The 19,210-nt window shown below is 47.9% G+C and overlaps 1 protein-coding gene across 1 annotated transcript in view; it reads right to left on the reverse strand.

The window, feature by feature from the left end:
* Positions 1-16,523, reverse strand: part of GALNT17 (polypeptide N-acetylgalactosaminyltransferase 17) — a 213,684-nt gene extending 197,161 nt beyond the window's left edge. The window contains exon 1 of the mRNA XM_080398856.1: positions 15,423-16,523. Within this exon, the coding sequence (XP_080254982.1) occupies positions 15,423-15,660 (238 nt within the window). The 5' untranslated portion in view covers positions 15,661-16,523. The remainder of the gene's footprint in view (positions 1-15,422) is intronic.
* Positions 16,524-19,210: the final 2,687 nt, after the last annotated feature.

Here is a 19,210-nt window from a genome sequence, read left to right on the forward strand (position 1 = left end):
GATAACACAATGCAAATGTAATACAAAGGGTCTTCATGACCTAGCAAGGGGACAAAAAAAAAGAAGAAAAAAAAAATCTCTTGAATTAGACTAAAAACTCGAGGGACTGATGTAAGAGAAGCCCAGCTCATACCAATTTCAGCCTGTAAATTAGGCCCTACCTTTTCATTTCTTCAACCGAACACAGAGCCTTCTGATTAATAACGCGCATAAGACAAGCCTGATCCTAACCCTGCTGAAGTCCCTGGAAACGACACAGCTGGCACCCGTGATGATGAAAGTGAGTTCTTTGGCTTTTTCCCAACCCACCCATATGAAGGGATGCAGGCAGGATCCACTCATCAGAAGAATTTCCAATCCAGACAGGCTGGGCTAAAGGGTTTTAAACACTTATCAGCAGTTTGAGCTGTCCCCATACAGCCTCACAGGAAACATTCGTGCTGATCGAACCAAGCAGCTCTTTCTAATTTCAGCCTAGATCGCTGAACACACAAGGGACCACCATGGGGGGAGCTGAGCTTTGCTCCGGGGCTCAGACACCCTGGGCTCCTGCAGCCTGCAGGGATGGCTGCTGCTGCTCAGCTGCTCGGAGGAAGCTCTGGGCGCCTGGCAGGACGGAGTATGCATACACACTGCAGGAAATGCAAATAATGGCTTGAAAAGAAATTCCAGCACTCACAGAAGGCAAATACTGAAAAGGTTTTATCTAATAACCTCCAAAAAATGAGTCAAAGAAAACGACCCATAAGAATTTCATTATAGCTTCAATGTCCCTATCAGCAGTTTTGTTTTAAAATTAATAAACAAACAGATCAACATTTTTAAATTCAAGCATAAAGGAATTTCCTAAGACTGGAAAAGCATTTGCCTTGTGCACCTCTGAAGATAATCGCCTGGTACAAGACCCTGACGCAGCATGTTCCACAAAGTTCTAACTCACAATTGTGCAGCTTCAGCCTGTTCTTTTGCTCCATTGATCCAGTCAGAAGACTCCTAGATCAGCTTTTTTTTTTCCCCCCCAGCTTCTTGAGTTTCAGCTCTTACGGTTTTAAGCCAAGGCTCAGCATGGAGGTGTGAGACATGCAAAGGAAGGAGCAGGCAAAAAAGTTAAAATTTCTTCTTCTTTTCTTTTTTTAGCCTTGTGGAAGAGAGAGAGAAAGAGGCTGAGGGTCTGACGCTGCCTGAACAGCCGCAGCGTTTTGCCTTCTAGACAGCAGAAGGGGAGCCTATGGCTAAGAAGCAAGAAACAAGCTCAGAAAACATGAAACCACATCAGGACCATGCAGGAGTCACCGTGGCTGGTTGGAAACATTCAGCACAAGAAGGACCCGCAGCACATCGCACCCCTGGCACCACAGTCTCTTCTTCCAAATCAGAAGAAATTATTTCACAGAATGTAAAGTGAAAAGCCTGTATTCAAAGCTTTCACTCACATTCAAGTTTCCTTAAGAGCTGCAGGATTTGGTTCCAGACGCGAGTACTGTCCACTGCACCCAGCCCTCCCGCACTGCCCATACTCCGCAACGTGCTCATAAGCCATGTTTACTGCCAGGACATACCTGCCAAAAAATGAACTTTAAAAAAATAACATCATTGCAATAGGCTTGGAGGCTTCTGAATTTGGAAAGCGCATTATTAATATTAATATGTAGGAAGAAATACATAAAATAGACAGCACTGTGCCTTAAGCCCTAGAATCAACTGGGATTTTTGGCAGCACATGCTGGAGAAGACAGTAGCAGCTGTCAAGTCACAGCTGGATTGCCTCTGATGAAGGTGATTGACAAACGGGATTAAGAAAAAAGAAAAAAAAAAAAAAACATCAACAGGTAAAATTCAAAATAAAATTAAATGCAAGGAGGACAGACAACTGCGTTAACAGGCCTTCCTTGCTTGCAGAGCATCTAAATTGTTCCGAGTTGCATTATTTCCCTTTTTCCTTTAAGTACAGTCCTGGCTTCCTAACTTACACCTTACAAGTTCTTCTTCATTACCATTTTTTTTGCATTCTCCACACTTTTGTTTTGCAGGGAGGTCTAACAGACTACAAGGTTGTCTGCCCACCAAGCCGCTCGGTCACTGCCCTCCTCAGCAGGACGGGGGTTCGAGGAAATGTACCGAAGGGCTCGTGGGTCGAGGTAAGGATGGGGAGAGATCACTCGCCAGTTACTGTCACGGGCAGAACAGGCTCCGCTTGGGGAAATCAGTTTAATTGATTACCGATCAGGTCAGAGTAGGAGTACGAGAACTAAACCCAAATGTTAAACCCACCTTCCCCCCAGCCCTCCCTTCTTCCCAGGCTTAACCTAATCCCTGATTTCTCTGTCTCCTCCCGGGGAATGGGGCTGGGGTCAGCCCCTCACACGCCGTCTCTGCCGCCCCGTCCCCCGCACGCTGCCCCGCTCCAGCGTGGGGTCCCTGCCCCGGGAGCCAGCCCTGCGCCCCCTGCTCCCACGGGAGCCCTTCCCACGGGAGCGTCCCTCAGGAGCTGCCCCGGGGGGTCCCCGCGGGGTCCCCAGCCCTGCCCCAGCCCTGCCCCAGCCCGGGCTCCTCTCCCCATGGGCCACGGGCCCTGCCAGGGGCTGCCCCAGCGCCGCTGCCCGCGGGTCACGGCCTCCGTGGCGCTGGCAGCCGGCTGGCATCGGCTCCGTCGGGCACGGGGGAAGCTTCTGGCAGCTCCTCACAGAAGCCACCCATGTTGCCCCCCCCCTACCAAAACCTTGCCACGCAAACCCCATACAAATGTCAACGGCCTCATAACTAGTAATGGCCTTAAACTAGTTTGTATGGTCCCGTCACAGCAGCCCTTGGAGCAGCAAAATGAACCTTGACAAAGACACCCTGCCTTTCCCTGCCCCACAGGCTGCCTGGGAAGCTTGCAAAGCTGCTGCTCAGGCTGTTACCTTCCAAACGGCCCCCCTGTCCCCTATTATAAATTTGCTGGAAAATCCCAAGGATTTAAAAAAAAAAATAGAGCAGGAACTCCCAAATCCACAAGTGCTTACACCAACCACCTGGGTATGCCCTCGCTGACTCAGCATGAGTTTACATGTTCTTCAGCACTGCTGCTCCTCTGCCAAACCTATTTCTGCTTCCACTGGGGACCTGCACATCAAAAACTTTATAATGAAGAACAGTGCGAGGCAAGCAGTTACACCAACCTGCAAAAATCACCCATGCTACTCAATTCTCAGGCAGTAAAAAAGTCACCAGCAGTTAGCTTGAAACTAGGACAGCTGCAGCATTTAAAATACCTACTACAAATGAGAACTACTTAGGCACATCATAATTAGTAAATGGCAAATATTAGGAGTTATGGGAAAAGAGATCGTTAAAACAGATTCTAATAGCCCAGTATTTCATACATTCAGATGTGAAAATCCAGTCAGCATACACTTTGAGCATTAAGCCTACATTAAGAAACAAACTGCTTCATTTCTGGAGTTGTAAAAACAAAGGTTAAATATCTGCTTCAGCACAAAACCCATAATTTTTCCACAGTGACTGTATTGTTTTGCTTTACACAGCTAATAATACCTGCCCTGGCTTTATACCCACACATCTTCTGAACGCTCTACAAGGCTAACACTTTAATCATCAAACGAGCAAAAATATCCCAAGAACCACATCTGGCATTAAGATTTCTGGAAGTAACCTATCTTTCTAGTTATATTTCATTTATATAAAATATCAAGTTGAAAATAACACTTTTCTTGCCTGCTTGTAACAAAAACATCAAGCAACTGTGCTGCATTCAAACATGCCTGCAGCAAAACAAAGATGCTCCCAGGACCTCTGCTCCCTGGGGCCGCTACTCCCTGCCTGGACAGCTTGTCCCATGCCTCTTCTCCCCACGGATTCTCATGTTGCCCACCCATGTCAGCCTCCTCATCTCCCTCCTTCTCCTCTCCTGTGGTTTCTCAGCCCCATTTTTTCAGAGCTGCCAGTTCAGTCCCTCTACTCCTTTTCCCATTTGTACCAGCTTTTGTCCCTCCATGGGGACAATGGTACATGTTTTGCTCATACATCATTTCCAAAAACATCCGAACCGGTTTGCTGAGATTGAAGAAAAACATGATCTTGACAATACCTGACCACCTTAGCCTAATTGGAAAAATTATAAACAAATTAAAGCAGTTTCCCATGATGGAAAAGGCTGGGCAGGCTCATAAAAAGATGCTACCCAAAGGTGTCTACACCCGGGTCTGCAGCTTTGGAATGAGTTACTTTCCATGGATATACAACTCCAGTAACTGTAATTGGAGCTGGATATTTCTGGATACGCAGTCCCAGTAATTCTCATCAGAGCTTACCATTCAAGGGAATTCCAGGATTTTCCAAACAGCTGCATAAAGAGTATAAATTATGCTGGATGCTTCAAATCAGGATGTGACATCGAAGTTTTACTCCTTTCCATTCAGTGCCTCTTTCCACATCACAGCCTGTCAGGCCATTCTAATTTGCAAGGTCTGATATTGTTCGACAGGATCAAACAGGCGGCATCAGTAAGGAGGAAAATTTGTGGAAGGAACAGAGCATTAATTAGTATTTGGAAGTTGAGCAACTTCCTAAGAAAAGACTGATAAAAGCGAAAAATCCCATTTTACTGTCTAACCCCTTTTATGTCTGTGCAGAACAGCTATTAAAGTCCCCCAGAAAGTCACTTATTGACTCAACGCTTGATCCAAAGACAACTGAAGTTAATATGACCTGACCCCAGTAACACCTTCCATGTAAGACACTGCAAAAGCTGTTAACTGCCTTTAGACACTCCTGATGGGCAGATTTCTAAATGAAAGCTGTCTGTATGCCCACAAATCATCTGCATGATCCAGCCGTCACCCTGCCCCTTCAGACACAAGCACCAAGCAAAGAGCACCACGTTTGAACCGTCCCCCTTCACATCAGAGAAGGCAGATCACCCACCCTGGGTCTACTCGGTCAATTATTCATTTATTTCCCCAGATAATGCAGGTTTGTCTCCAACCTCTATTTGCAGAGCTCAGAAACCAGTTCTGTCCCTTCCGGCATTGCACCGGGTCGATCAGATCAGTTTTATCCAAACAGCACCTGTCCCACCAAACTGCAACTGGTCCCCCCTCCTTCCCACAGCCGGGGTCCCCGTCTGGCCCTTCACCTTCACCACAGGTGCACGGTGGATATTTCCCTAATGTGGAACCAAATGTCGGAGCTGCCCTCCATAAATCCAGGGGCAGGTAAAGCTCCCGGAGGCAGAAACCCCGAGGAAGGGCAGGCAGGAGGTGCCGCCTGCCCCCTCCCCAGCCCTCAGAGCCCACCGACCCTTCGGCTGCACCACCCCGCTCAGCGTGTTGCTGCTGGATGAAACCTTACCCCTGCCTTTGCTCCCCCCCCCCCCCCCCCACTGCAGCCCTCCCTCCCTCCAGCTTCACCTGCACATCGCCCTGCTCTGCTATTTCATTTCCTTACGCATCTCCCCTTCAACCTAGTCGACATATAATTAATACAGATTTAAACCAACGGAGAGTTTTCTAAATCCAAAAGCCGGAGGGAATTAACACAACATTAGGTGTAATTCTCCCCCTATCTTCTGCCTCTTCCTGTTGCCTGATTTATCTCACTGGATGGTAAGTTCACTTAATTGAGGATCCATTCCAGCCATTTGTTATGGTAAGGAATAAGAGGCAGTCAAACACCTCTCACACTTCTTCTGTTCCTACCTCTTTGACGCCAGTTCCAAGGATCTTCAAATCACCAAAACACATCTGCAACTTTTTCTCTGTTCTCATACCACGTCCCACTTATAAAGCTCTTCATCAGCACTTCTGTCCTTGAGACATTCGTTCAGAAATACATAAAGGAACCTGAATCCCTAACTCTTAGAATAATATTAGAAAAAATATAAGTGGGTTGTCCGGTATCACTCAGAACACTGGAGGGATAAACCGGGACGTAAACCTTTCCTCCTGGATGCCTGGTGCCCTTAATGGTGACACCAGTCCCTCCTGATTACATCAATAACAACTTCAAGCAAACCGAAATTCCACATTATGGCATTTGGTCTACACTTAGCAAAGGACAAAGCACAACACGGCCCCAGCCTTGACTACAGGTTTAGACAAGTGTAATGGTTATTACTATTATTGTCTTGTCAGTGCAAATATGAAAAACTGAAATAAAATCTACCAGAATAGGAGGTTTATGTTCAAAATTATTTAAAGCATTCAGTGTTCTAGCACACTTCACTAAAGGTGGTACACGCTAAAAACACATAAAGGTCAACAAAAATTATTTTAAACCCAATAATGGAATATAAGCAAGCTTTAAAAATACCATAAAATGGCTTTTCAGTCTTCGCCAACGGCCCTGCCCCCTCACCTTACTTTGCATTTTTAGAGTATGATAAAGCAATTGTTTTGGAAGAATTTGTAGTAATTTGGCACAAACACAAGTGCTCTCATGATTTAATTTAAAGCGTAATATAGGCAAAGACCCAGAAAGAAATTGTAATTGTTGCATTTTAAAATTAACCTTCCCGCTTCATCTTTATGTTCTGAGAACACACACAACCATGGCGAGCTGTTACGCTGCCCAAAATACAAGAGCAAATGAAGATTAAATAAATTCTGACGACCACCAGGTAGAAGACCTTGCTTGACTCTCTCATGCTCTCTGCACCTTGAGGAATCACCCGAAATAACTCAGCCGAGGCACTGCTGGTGTCTGGTAATCTACTGGGTTTTCTCTTGTCATGGTTTTCCGCTTTCTGTATCTCAGCAACACACAGACACGCCAAGGAAAAGCAATTTGGATTTCCATTGCCCACAAACACAGAAAGGCCCTACTCTTACGTAGAGGAGATGGAAGCAAAGAAAATCCTGTAACCCGTTTGGGTGCAGTGAGAGGATGCTTGCGTCCACAGGCAGCAGAGCCCGAAGCCCAGCTCTCCTGCCTTCCCACCCCCAGCCTGTCCCTGCCAGAGCCCAGAGAGGGGCTCGTGCTGCGCAGCCACTCTTTGAGCCACGGGCAGGCACACAAGCTCTTTCTGCTTGACGCCGAGGGGACCGAAGGGTAGAGGGACCGAGGATTCCCCTTCCTCCCTCCGCACCAAATGCCGACACATCACAGCGTTGGTTTTACTGCGCTAAAATTAAGTAATCGGGTGCAACAGGGCATGCCAGCTGTGCAGCAAGAAGGGGTGATTTACCATGTATGACAGCCCTGGCTTTTAAGAGATCCATCATTTTCCCTGTCAGCAGGAAGAACAGCGCTCTTGCACAACAGCCTAGGCTGGACAACCTAGGAAGATCCATATTTTTTAAAAGTCCGTTTACCAAGAGTTCTCCTATTATTCCCATATCACGGATCCTGTGAAGCTGTAGGTGTTCCCTGCTCCAAGAGGGAACAAGTGCTGTAATATGGCAGATAGCCTTTAGCATCACTGTCTGTGGGTATCAGAGTGAATCACAGGGAGCGAATCCCTGGGAGGGCAGTATCATAGGAACTCATCACACAGCAAGAGGCATGCAAGCACAGATCATCAGGTTTTTAAAAAAGGAAAAGACAAACTGTGATTTTTATCCAACGCACTCCCGATTTTGGGGAATTGTCTTTCTTTTTCAGGTAACTTTGCATCTCCTCAGTGACACAAGTATCAAAGCCCTAAGACTGCATCAGAACGAACCACGGTATGTAATTGCTCAATGACAGCACAGCCAGGCTCAGCACAGCACTCGCCTTGCACGTAATGCTTTACGTAGGGCTCTCATTGCATCGTTACCACATTATTTTTAGATAACCATCAGTGAATGTCAGAATGCGGGTCGATAGCTATTAGATTTATAGGCAGAAATAGCTATGCTTGTAGCAATAAGATGTAAAGCATTTGACAATTTCTTTAAGAAATTCAACCACAGGGACTGAGGGCTAGAAAATACGGTTGCTAGTACTCCCAAAACTGTTTAGGAAAAATAATATTGTACCACTAGGATACATTACCGAAGCTGAACCGCTGTTGTCAACCCTCAGTACGGTCAATACTACGCACATTCAGTTTGAACAGCCCTTTACAGACTTCAGTAATGACACCTTACCAAAAAAATGTCTCCCTTTTACGTTTAATATTTCAACATGCAAAACGTCCTCACCTACCCCAGGATTCAGGCGTATCTGTAGGAGCTGGGAACTGGCAGTCTGCCAGCCCACCGTAACATCTGGACCAGATTGTTCAGTTTTAGATAAAGATTAGTGGCATAAATCATGAAACTAGTAAAACCTTTTTAATTACCTGAGAAAGGTTGATTTCTATTTTCTTTTCTGCTATGCCTTATTAACAGGTAAGTTTGCTCACAGGTTGCGTACAGCATATTTTTAGTAGAAATGCACGTGCTTTCTGCCAGAAGAGAAGTACCAAGGGAAGATGGTGGCCAAGAGCAGACCAGGCAGACTCCCCAAAATCCAAGCCCACTGACAGCATATGCCTCAAGCTAACTTTGTCTGTCAGTGCTCCCTGATCAAAGCAGAAGATCTCCAAGACAGCAAAGCACGGGACACTGTTGTCTCAGCAGTGCCTGCTGCCAGCCGAAAGGCCTCGGGGTATCCGAGATGCTGTGCAAACCCAGCAGATGTGACACTCCACTGAAGGCTGAGTCGTGCCCTTCTGGAGTGGCAGCTGGAAGCCAGGCAGGATGCCTTCTGGCACTGAAATGTCACTAAATGTCCACGTTTTGCCAAATACATCCATTTCCAAATGTCTCTTACTGGAGACACAATACCACACTGGTGATTCAGACTGAGGCTTGGAAATAATACTGTAATTCACATAAGTAAAGCACCTGTTTTTCAAATTTTTGTATCCTTAGAAAAAAATTCCTAAAAGCTGCCTACCTAATCTGGCAGCGTAAATTTACCTTTGTAAATTTTACCTTCGAGGTAAGGTTCTGTTTCTCTGTTAGGCAAACCTGAATCAATAGGCAAGAATAACATACCTATGTTGTCACTATTTTCTGGTCATTGCTGTTGCGTCTCATGAACCCTGTGTTGTCTCTGCATGACAAATGTGTTAGAGGCTTATTACTCATTCATTGCCAATGACAGTGAATATTCAGATGATGAAGCCAAATAACTACCAAAACCAAAAATTATCTATCAGTTCCTAGTCAGCCTGGTTGTAAACTAAATGTCATGTTAATGCATAAGCTTCCAGATACTTCCTAAATCACTATCTGAAGCCTCATCTTTGGATTCTATTATTTCTCTAAGAAGTATTTCTTTTAGTCATCCTTTGACTGGTATCAGGCCTGATTTCCATGAACCTGATAAGAATAATTTACAGCCAGCAGCTCTTGGGTGTCTCGAGCCTGTGCAGACCACGCAGGCTACGCACTTAGTAACTTTAGGCTGGGAACTTATAAAAGCATGTACTGAATCTCGATAACTTGTGTTATTCCTAATGGGGAATACGGTAAACAAATCTGTTAGGCATATAATAAATATTAAAGTTGCAATTTTATCAAGTTGCTATACAAGGCCATATAAAATAATAGTTTCTACTTCATAAATATCACAGTAGCAGGGTAGACAGGGAAACAGCATCTCAACCGATGGTTATGAGACGGGATCTGACACGGCAGTCACAGGCCCATAGCGTATCACTTTATCTCCAAATCATCATTTCTTGTATCAAAGGATTTCCCTCAGCAAGGCTGTGCTCATATAACAAGGTATTTTATTTCATTAACACATTTAAAGTTTGGGCCCTTCTGCCTACAAACAGCATTTCCCTGCTCTCAATTATTTACATTTAGTTGTTTATCTTAATCAGAGAATTTCTTAGCAATTTAGTTAATACCTACCTGTTAAAATCTTAATATTACTAGTCTGTGGGTGTAACACTATTACATACTACTAAATGGCTGATAGAACGGCTTTTAATCTGCCTTATTTACATATATAATTTTTATACTCAGTAGTTAGCTAAGTTTGTAATGTACTTTGAGGATGATAAGTGCTACAGAAGATAAGCATTATCTTATCCTTACGGGAAGTAAATCCACATATCTCTAAAGTGTTTAAAGTTAATTAAGTGCCACTTTACAAGGGGGATAGCAAGACCGTGCAAAAGGCTGTGTTTCAGTATCGGCCTCAATGTCCATATGCAACCCTCACAAAGTTAATTTCCTAATTGGATAAGCAGAGGAGAGCATAATCTGTATGCAGGAGGCTGCTGACATGCACTTGTTCATATCTCAGCGTGTGCAAATAATTCCATGTGCACAAGCACAGATGCAAGTTCGTTTAAATAATGAGCACAGGCTGATGTAACTGCTGAGGAATTTGAGGTTCCTCTTCAACCTTTAACGTTCCGTAAAGCTGCAGTTTACTCTGTGCACTGCCTTCGCAGGAGAGGAAAAGCCCTCTCTGCTCACCCATCTTCTGGCCAGCTTCACTTCTGCGGTTCTTCATCACTGCCCTCTCGCTTACAACAATTTGCAAAAAGCTTCTATTCTCCCTGATCTTATACATAAGCTGCTGTGAGTTTACAAAATAACATTTAAAAGAAGAGCTTAGGATGAGTCATCAGTGCCTTTTCACAGTGATTTCTGTCTTGACAATACTTAGCTTTAAGTAAAGAATTTTTATACTTTTTTTTTTTCACGCGATTCAGAAAGACACTGCACCGTTCCTTGCTCACTGGCTCCCAGGCAGCTGAGCGCCTGCGTGTCTCAGCCAACAAGCACCGGAGAGGGAGCTCACAGCCTTCATGCTGCTTGGGGGCTTCAACCCAAGACCCTCCCTCTGCTGCACGTGCCCCTGCAGGGGTTGGCCCCAGCACATCCTCAGATCATCGGTGACCAGCAGAAAACTGATCTGCTTATGTTGGTTCAAGATGCTCAGCTATGGTAGATATGGAAGATGGCTTCCCCACATGCAAACCAAGGGTTTATTTAGAGTGCTTCCCCTCCTGCGCATCTTATTCTCAAACTGGTAGTGCTATTTAATAACTAAATCATTTATATATTGACTTCAAGAGCTTCTGGTGAACAAGGTTTAGAAGAGGGGACTGCCCACTTCTGGGCGGGATCAGACTGTGAAGGATGGGGACAAAAACCAACACACAAAGTCAGATCCAGGCTCTTTCCTCCCACCTGGGATGAATACTCCACATCGGTGCAGCCCCAGCGCTCTGCACATAAGGAAACCTCCTTATGGACCCTGTACATCCTGCCAGCCTCTCAGTGCCTCAGCAGTGGATGTCCAACTGCTCAACACTTCTCCTGTCGAGGGCTGGCACGCCAAGGGCCTGCACCAGCCTCATCCTCTCTCCTTCTGCAGAGGGGGTGAACACACACTGCACCACCATGAACGTTTCCTTTCCCCGCACCCAGGGTGGGATCGAGCACACCTTCAAGAGGACCAAGGGAGGTGGAACAGAGTAATGCAAGAGCCCAAGGAAGAAGAAACACAGCCAGACAAAAGCTGCCTGGGTAACTCCCCCAAGGCCATCGTTCATAGGAGGTGAGAGATGAGCAGCTTCTCACCATGCAATGGACATGGGACCCATCCCGTTGAGGCAGGTCTCATGGTGAGTTTTATATGCTGTTTCGTGACACAAGCTGCACCCTTCCTCAAGTCGTGTCACTCATCCTATATGTCACTTTTACGTGAAAAAGTTGGCCCACCTTTGCTGTCAGGATACTACACAGCACAATTTCAAATTTCTCATGGTCATTAACGGGTTTCCACATTAGCCCCAGAGGAAAAGGATTAGGTTAATTGAAGAGTTTGCCCAGCACTCTCCAGGAAGCACACGACAGCCGGCAGCCACAAAAGCTGAATGCTCTCTTCTGGGTCTCTATTCATTCCAGCTCCTCACTAGCTAACTAGTTTGTCATATAAGCACAGAAACCCTCTCTTTGTAAACATAGAGCCAAACTGAAAAGTTCATTTCTGTGTATCTCCCTGAAGCTGGAGATAATCTGGACCACAAGTTTTGCTTATGTAAATGTCAGCACACAAAAAATTAGGTTTGGATCAAAAAGACAAGTTGCAGTTAATACCCAAAGTAAAATACACACGTTCCTTCCCGACCTTCATTTGCTTTCTCTGAACATCTGCTGAACAAGAAAATTCCATCCATAAAAGCGACTACAGAAATTAAAAATCCTTTGAATTCTAAGATAAGTGCATTCACATACAAAACTCTTCATTCCAAAGGGCACCTTTACACTTCTTTGTGACCATGGGAGCCATCCAGTTGCAAAGAGCAACAGAAGAGCAAAAAGCAAAACCCACAAGACCTGTGCAATGAACTAAGGAGCAATAATAAACTTTCAGAAAGAACAAAGCACACATACAGTTCTCAAAGATACCTTATGAATTACAACGAGGAGAAAACTAAGCAAGGCTACCGTCTGCTGCAATGACTCCCCGATCCCATGCAGCACCCCCAAGGCACCCTTCCACACACTGTCTGAAACAAGTGTCCCACAGCTGACAATGTGGTTTTGTGCAACTGCAACCCCAGCTAAGAGTGGCTGGAAAACACTGCAAGACCAGCAAGATGCATCACCTGGAAAGCAAGGAGTCATTGCAGGAGGCAGACTGGACCACGTTTAGGACAGTGGAGAAATAAGAGGGAGCACTGGTGTTATTTCCAGAATGGCACTGCAGAGAAATATCATTCAAAAGGAACAACTGTGTAAAATTGTTCTTTTACCAGACTCAAGGCAGTTTTGTTTAGCTTATTTTCATGGCCAACATTTACAGAAATAAATATACATACATAAAAAATAAGGTTTGTCATACCACAGCGAGCTGTTATTTCCAATATGCTTTACACTACATGATTCGAACAACAAAACCACAGCAATGGTATGATCAGATTGCTCATTTGATCTTTACAGAATGGAGCTTTTTTAAGAGATTCAGTTTTTTAAAGATGGCTTCAACTCCCACTGAAATCCAGCCAAGTCCCATAATACAGAAAGAAATCCACAGCTGACTGCACCCAAACCGTGGTTTAGTTTCTCTCTTTGGCCAAACGCTTCCCAATGCTCCCTGAAGTGCAGCCTTCCCACATGCTACATGGTGGGGTACTATATTCTGTGATTTTGTAGGTGCTAAACCACAGGTCAGATTTAAAACAAAACAGGACCTTATGCAACAGAAAGGGAATTCTCTTGGTGGATGCATTTTGCAGGGAGCTTGTCTAAGAGCATATGGTGGGTTTTGTTAGGCACTTCTCACCAGCATTCAACTTCCCTACCCTGAAAGAAAAAGAAAAAAAAAGAAAAAAAAAGAAAAAAAAAAAGAAATGAGCTCGTATTTGCATGCTTCAAGCGGGCACCAGGAATTCAGCTTTAGGTATTCTTTAAGTGCCCAGAATGAATGCTGATTCTGGCACAGAAAGCTTCTGGCAGGGAAGCCGGTCCAGCTGCCTCCGCATCCTCAGCCCTATGGACTGTCTCAGCACACTTTGCTGTTTCCTCTGAGTGCCAGTGGGTGGTGGCGGGGGTTCACCCGGCCCCCCACATCTTGCTCTAAACCCATGCCTTCCTGAAGCGCACAACACACAGGTGTCACCCAGAGAACAGGCCACGTCGTACTTTTCTGAAAAACACATGCACCAAATATATACTTGACCCAAAGTTACATAAGCGCGATGCCAGAGCTATTTTTTAGCCAGACTCATCAGCACTGCTATAAATCACGCCAGTATGCAAGGGCCAGACAACACGTCACATCTACATGCTCAGCTTTCTGCCACCCTAAGAAAACGTTTGTGCTATGGGCAACATACCCATCACCTCTGCCTCCCCTGGTCTTCAGGTGCACGACTGCTCTTCAGCACTGAGCAGGCTCCTGTACTACACCACTAACACTTCCCTGAGTGCCCGCAGCAGCCTACAGACAGACACACACTCAGAGCCGTCCCTGTGCTCACGGCTTCTCTTACAAGCACCAGCCACCTCCAAAAGCAGCCCCCAGAGCTTGCTGGAGCAGGGAGCCCACATTAATCCCCACAGAAAAGGGTAGTAACTTGCAATTTCATCTCTCCCTCTGGGGGAACAGTAGGCAGCAACATGATTACTTGCCCAATCCCAAGGTCCTAGCATAAAGTCTCCTGTCTTGAACTGCAGCTATTACCCCTTTTTAAATAAGTGCCCTAAATCCTCCTGGGAACTTCTGCCCCAGCAGTATCCAGAAGCAGCCAGTTTCACAGTTTGATTGTAAATAACATCCAGCTTTCTACCTTATCCCTTTATATTCTTTAGATTCACCTTGTTTGTCACCCAACAGTGCTGCTTCAACATCTCGTGGTGCGAGGCGCTTTCACAGGCAGGACAGGTTTTTCATGCCAGCGTATAAAGTAGCAATATAAATAACACTTTCCGACTCAGCTGAGCACTTCTCCTTCCGTACCCTATCCTTCTCCAAAGCGCACAAACACCGACCGAGAGGACGACTATGCACCAGGAAGGGCATGTTACATTCCTGCACCTGTCTCACATCCTCGGTGCAGAAGGATAATCAGCAATAGCTCTGATTCAGTACGGAGACCCAGCGCACACCAGCTCTCAGTTCAACACGGCACAGAGTCGTGCATCAGCTTCATATTCAAAACTCAGAGAGGGAATCGCACTGACATTGCCAAAAACATTAACTCTGCTAATTCCAATACACAAAAACTTGCAGTCATTAAAGCTACAGAGATTGGAAGCAATAAACGGGACTCTTAATTGAGATTACATTCCCAGTTGTGAATCTATGGGGAACAATTTTAAAAAAATTAGCTTCCACAGTCAGTGTTTTAATTAGATACCTCACCTAGATTTCTAGCATCTTCACAACATGTTTCTCTATCCCATACGGCATCTTTAAAACTCCCTTTCTGCAGCTCAGAACTACTGAACCTGGTGAGATTTTAATAGAAATCCCTTTGTTATGCTATAAAGAGAAGCATTACTTGAGATTTTAATTAGCAGCTGTCAATGCTCAGCCATAGGAAATACTGAATAGTTTGCTCAACTCATATCAGAGAAAGCACATTTTGCTCTCTGACCTTCTGCACTCAAATGATGCACCGTACTTCAGCCGCTGAAAAACTCCCTTCCAAAAAAACCAACTCTGGAATAGTAAAAGCCATTGCCTCAGCCAGCACCCTCCGCGTTTGATGCGGAAATCACGACGCTGTCGCTGCCTGCCCGCTACCACCAACCCGAACGGCAGCGTTATGTTAGCACGGCTTCCTCCAGCCTGTGCGAGGCACGCTGAGCGCTGAACACAAGCAGAACTTGGAAATCACGATTCAGTCCACCGAGCCTCCGCCTGCTCGGTAACGCAGGGGGCAAGGCCAGGTTGTAGGGTGCAAACTCGGCGTTTGCCACCGTTGCCCACCGTGCCGGACCCCGACGCGTTAGGAGCAGGGGGACGACTCCTACCGTTCAGCTGCCTGTAGACGATGTCCTCCAGGAGGGAGAGTCTCTTCAACACCGCATCCTGGATGGAGCTGATGCCGCGGGCTGTCAGGTTGACCACTTCTGCCCTGGGATGGATGTCATGGAAGGAGTCGCCGCTCTTGGCCGTGATGGGTCTGCACTTGGCCAGGAAGAGGACGAAGCCAGCCACCGCGATCAAGTTTAACACCAGCAGGACTTTGACTCTCCTCAAAGAAGCCATCAAACTTCCCGGGGGGCTCCGCCGGCCGCCGCGCTGCCTGCAGGGGCTAGGGGGGGGCGGGCCGCGGCGCGCACATCCCACGCCGCCGCAGCGCGGGGGGCTGCGCGCCCCGGCCCGGCCCCGGGCTCCACGCGGGGGTGAGGGGGGGAGCTGGGGGCGCCGCCGAGGACCGGCACCGCCGGCCGAGCCGCCGCCGAGCCCGCCCCGGGCTACGGCCCCGCAGAGCGCGCGCCGCCGGGGCCGGCCGCCCCGCCCCGCCCGCCGCCGCGCTGCCGCCGCCGCAACTTCATGCCCCGCTCAGGGCACCCGCGCCGGGGCTCCGGGGCGGCCGCGGGGCCGGGGAGCGCTGCGGGGCCGGCAGCCCTGCGGCACCGGCACCGGCGCGCCTGCCTCCGCCGCCGCCTCCGCCTGCCTGCTCCGCGGGACGCGGGGCCGCTGCTGCGCTGCGCGGACGGGGCATGCCCCGCCGGCCGCCGCCCCGCCCCGCCCGGAGCCGCCGCCGCCGCCTCGCCGCTCCGCGGCGGGGCGGGGGGAACGCGGGGGGGGGGCGCCGGCCGCCCCTCCCGGCGCACGGGGAAGCGGAGGGGGAGGCTCACGGCGGCGGATCCGCCCCCGGCCCGCCGCGGGCTGCAGGGCCGGCAGCCTGCGGCAGGCACCGCTCCGCTCCGCGCACCGACCGCGCCTGCGGAGAGCGGCGCCGCCGCCGCCCGGCTGCCGGTAAATCCCGGGCTGGAGGCCGGGGCACCGCGCGGTGGAGCGGGGCCCGGAGGCGCCCGACCGCGGCAGCCGGCACCGAGCGGCGGGAACGGGCAGCCCCCACCCCACCCCCCCGCCGGCGCCAGGACGGGCGGGGGACGCTCGGCTGCGCGCAAAGTTTGAGCCGCCCGGCTGACCCCAGCCCTTGCGCGGCCCCCCGCGAGCTGTTCCCGCCCTGGGCTGTTCCCCCCCCCCCCGCCCTGGGCTGTGACACCCGCCCCAGGCCGGGAGCGCTGTCCCCCAGCAGCAGCACCGAGCCCCGGAGAAACCGGCCTGCTCCGCACCGCCCCCGCACCCTGACCGTGCGAGGGGACGGCTCCGGGCTGGCACCCGGGCGGCCAGCAAGGGTCTCCTGCGTTTCTATGCTTCAAACACGAAAACAGGGTAGTGCTGAACACTGTCATCCCGCGTCCCCAAGGCACACCAGCACCCAGTGTCCCCAACGCAGATCTCCAACACACACCAGCACCCCGCGTCCTCAACGCACTCCAGCACCCGGCATCCCCAACACAGGCTCTAACCCCAGCGTGCCAGGTATCCCCAACCAAGAGCTCGGCCACCACCGCGCAGCCACAGTAACCCCAGTACCCAGAGCTGTGTCCCGCTGCCACAGCCAGCCCGGCCTTTCCCAAAGGTGACATGGATGTGGATTAGAAATTCAAACAACGTTGAGTCACTGTGTCCTACAAGGCAACTTTTCAAGATGTCAGAATATCCCCTTCTCACCTTCAAGGCATAATTTAAAAAAGAAAAAAAAAAGAAATCAATGCCATGGAAACAAACCTAAAATTGCTTTAAAGGATTTGGAGTTTTAATTTAGTATTAGCTGCACATGAAATCTTCCGTTGTTTCTGCATTCAGACCCAGGACCCTGCTATGAACCTGAAAATGACAGACAGGCATATAACTCATAGTCAGAGTCTAAAAGAACATGGTCAGTCCTCGCTGACGTTTATTATCCAGCTAAAAGGGTAAAGATATGAGTAATTTTGGTGACATGAGGCTAGAATAACCTTACAAACTCCTAAAAACCGTGAGAGCTTTTTGTTGGCACTGAGGGGAAGCTTATCATGAGTTTTGGGGGTTCTGCTGGGGTGTCTTAGCAAGTGGATAAACAGAGGAGTTTTGTTTCCAGAGCTGTCAACTGACACATTTTTCTATATCAAAAAAGCACTTTTCATTAAAAAACAAAAACAAAATGAACAAAAAAACCCAACAAAAAGACCCCAAACAAACAAACAAAAAACAACACAGCTTTGCAGAGCTGTTTGCCAAAAAGGGAAGCCACATGGCCTCAGACTCTCAGGAGCAGAAATCTCTGTGCAAACAGAAAAACTACCTGCTGCTTATTTTAAAATGGTCTCAAATAAAGAAGACCCATTCCTCCTGCAAGTCCTTCCTCCCGCAACGCTCCCACCGAAGTTAGTGTTGTTGCCTTGCACAGAAACAGCAAGATCTATTTTAATTACAAAACAGTGGTTGGAAAAAAGCTAAATTTAAATAAGTTTGGCACATGGCTATTACATATAACCCTAATGCAAAAATAAAATAAAATTGTAGCCTCTTTAAAAAAAAACCTCACAGTTTGAATCAGCTCCTCGCTGAAGGACAAGGAGAGTATTTCTGCCCCCTTCCACCCAAGAAGAAAGGACCAGGATTAAGTCCCTCAAGAAAGCAGGGAGGGAGGGAGGAAGCAACAACTTGCACTGCCTCTGCGTTGGTGTGTATAGTTAGAGGATGCCCGGCTGCTGCAGGTATGTGGTCCCAATGAGGACAGCATGCCAGGGCCAAATAAACATCCAAAAACCTGTAGGAAAAAAAATGCCCTATATGGAAATTAGCATGAGGACTGAAAATTAAGAATACAGATGCTTTCCGCAGCCAACCATACAGCCCCCCTGCCCTGTCCAGGAGGATTCACTTCAAAAACTTTCCCAGGTAGCTGGTGGTGTTGCTGCCTTTCTTTATACGAAGGGCTGAACTAAGCAGTACAGGCTCTGAAGCTTTGCTAGCTGACACAAACAGCCATCACCTGAGAAGTTCACCAAGCCACCTGCAAACCATCACAGAGCAGAAAGGTTTTTTGCTGCTGGCCTCACCAGGAGGAGAAGCAGCTGGGCACGCTCTTTGCCTTTGCAAAACTCCTGATATGAATCAGCACTGGCTTTTTGGGGGTGGAGGGAAACCTTACAAAATACTGAGCCCCCACTCCTGAACCGGTTTGCCATGTTGCATGTTCCACAGGACTCCTTCCAGTGTGCTCCTTTTAGCAGCAGCAACAACCTTCTCTGAATTTCTTTTACTCAGAGAAAGATTTTTAAGTTTTGCTCAGTTGTCCTACAGTCACTTTTGGCCTGATGATCAAGCAAAACCCAAAGAATTAGCACCAATCATTATGTGCCCTTTTAGCATGTCCTGAGAGGCGACCACTAGCACACTCAGCATGAGACTTGCCGAACTCCATTGTATTCCCAAATCGCCTAACCCTACCCGCGTCACCGAGAGTTGCGATGTCACCTACTAACACATTGCCTTGATACCTCCCCTGCGGTGACACAGGAGAAAGCAGCAAAGTTTAGATAACAAACACCAATGAGGACCAAACAGTCCACTGAGGATGGACACCACGGGGTGTAGCTGTAGGAGACCAGAAAAGGTTACACTTTGTGCCGTTACAAGTCTTCAGAACAGCCTCCCACGCGCTCCACAATCAGTATTTCATTTGAGCTTCACATCACTGCGCAACTGAACAAACCTGAAATAACAAACACAAAAACGGCAGTTTGCTGTAAAT

The sequence above is a fragment of the Falco punctatus genome, assembly GCF_963210335.1.
Source record: "Falco punctatus genome assembly, chromosome: 1".
In the NCBI taxonomy this organism is placed as follows: Eukaryota; Metazoa; Chordata; class Aves; order Falconiformes; family Falconidae; genus Falco; species Falco punctatus.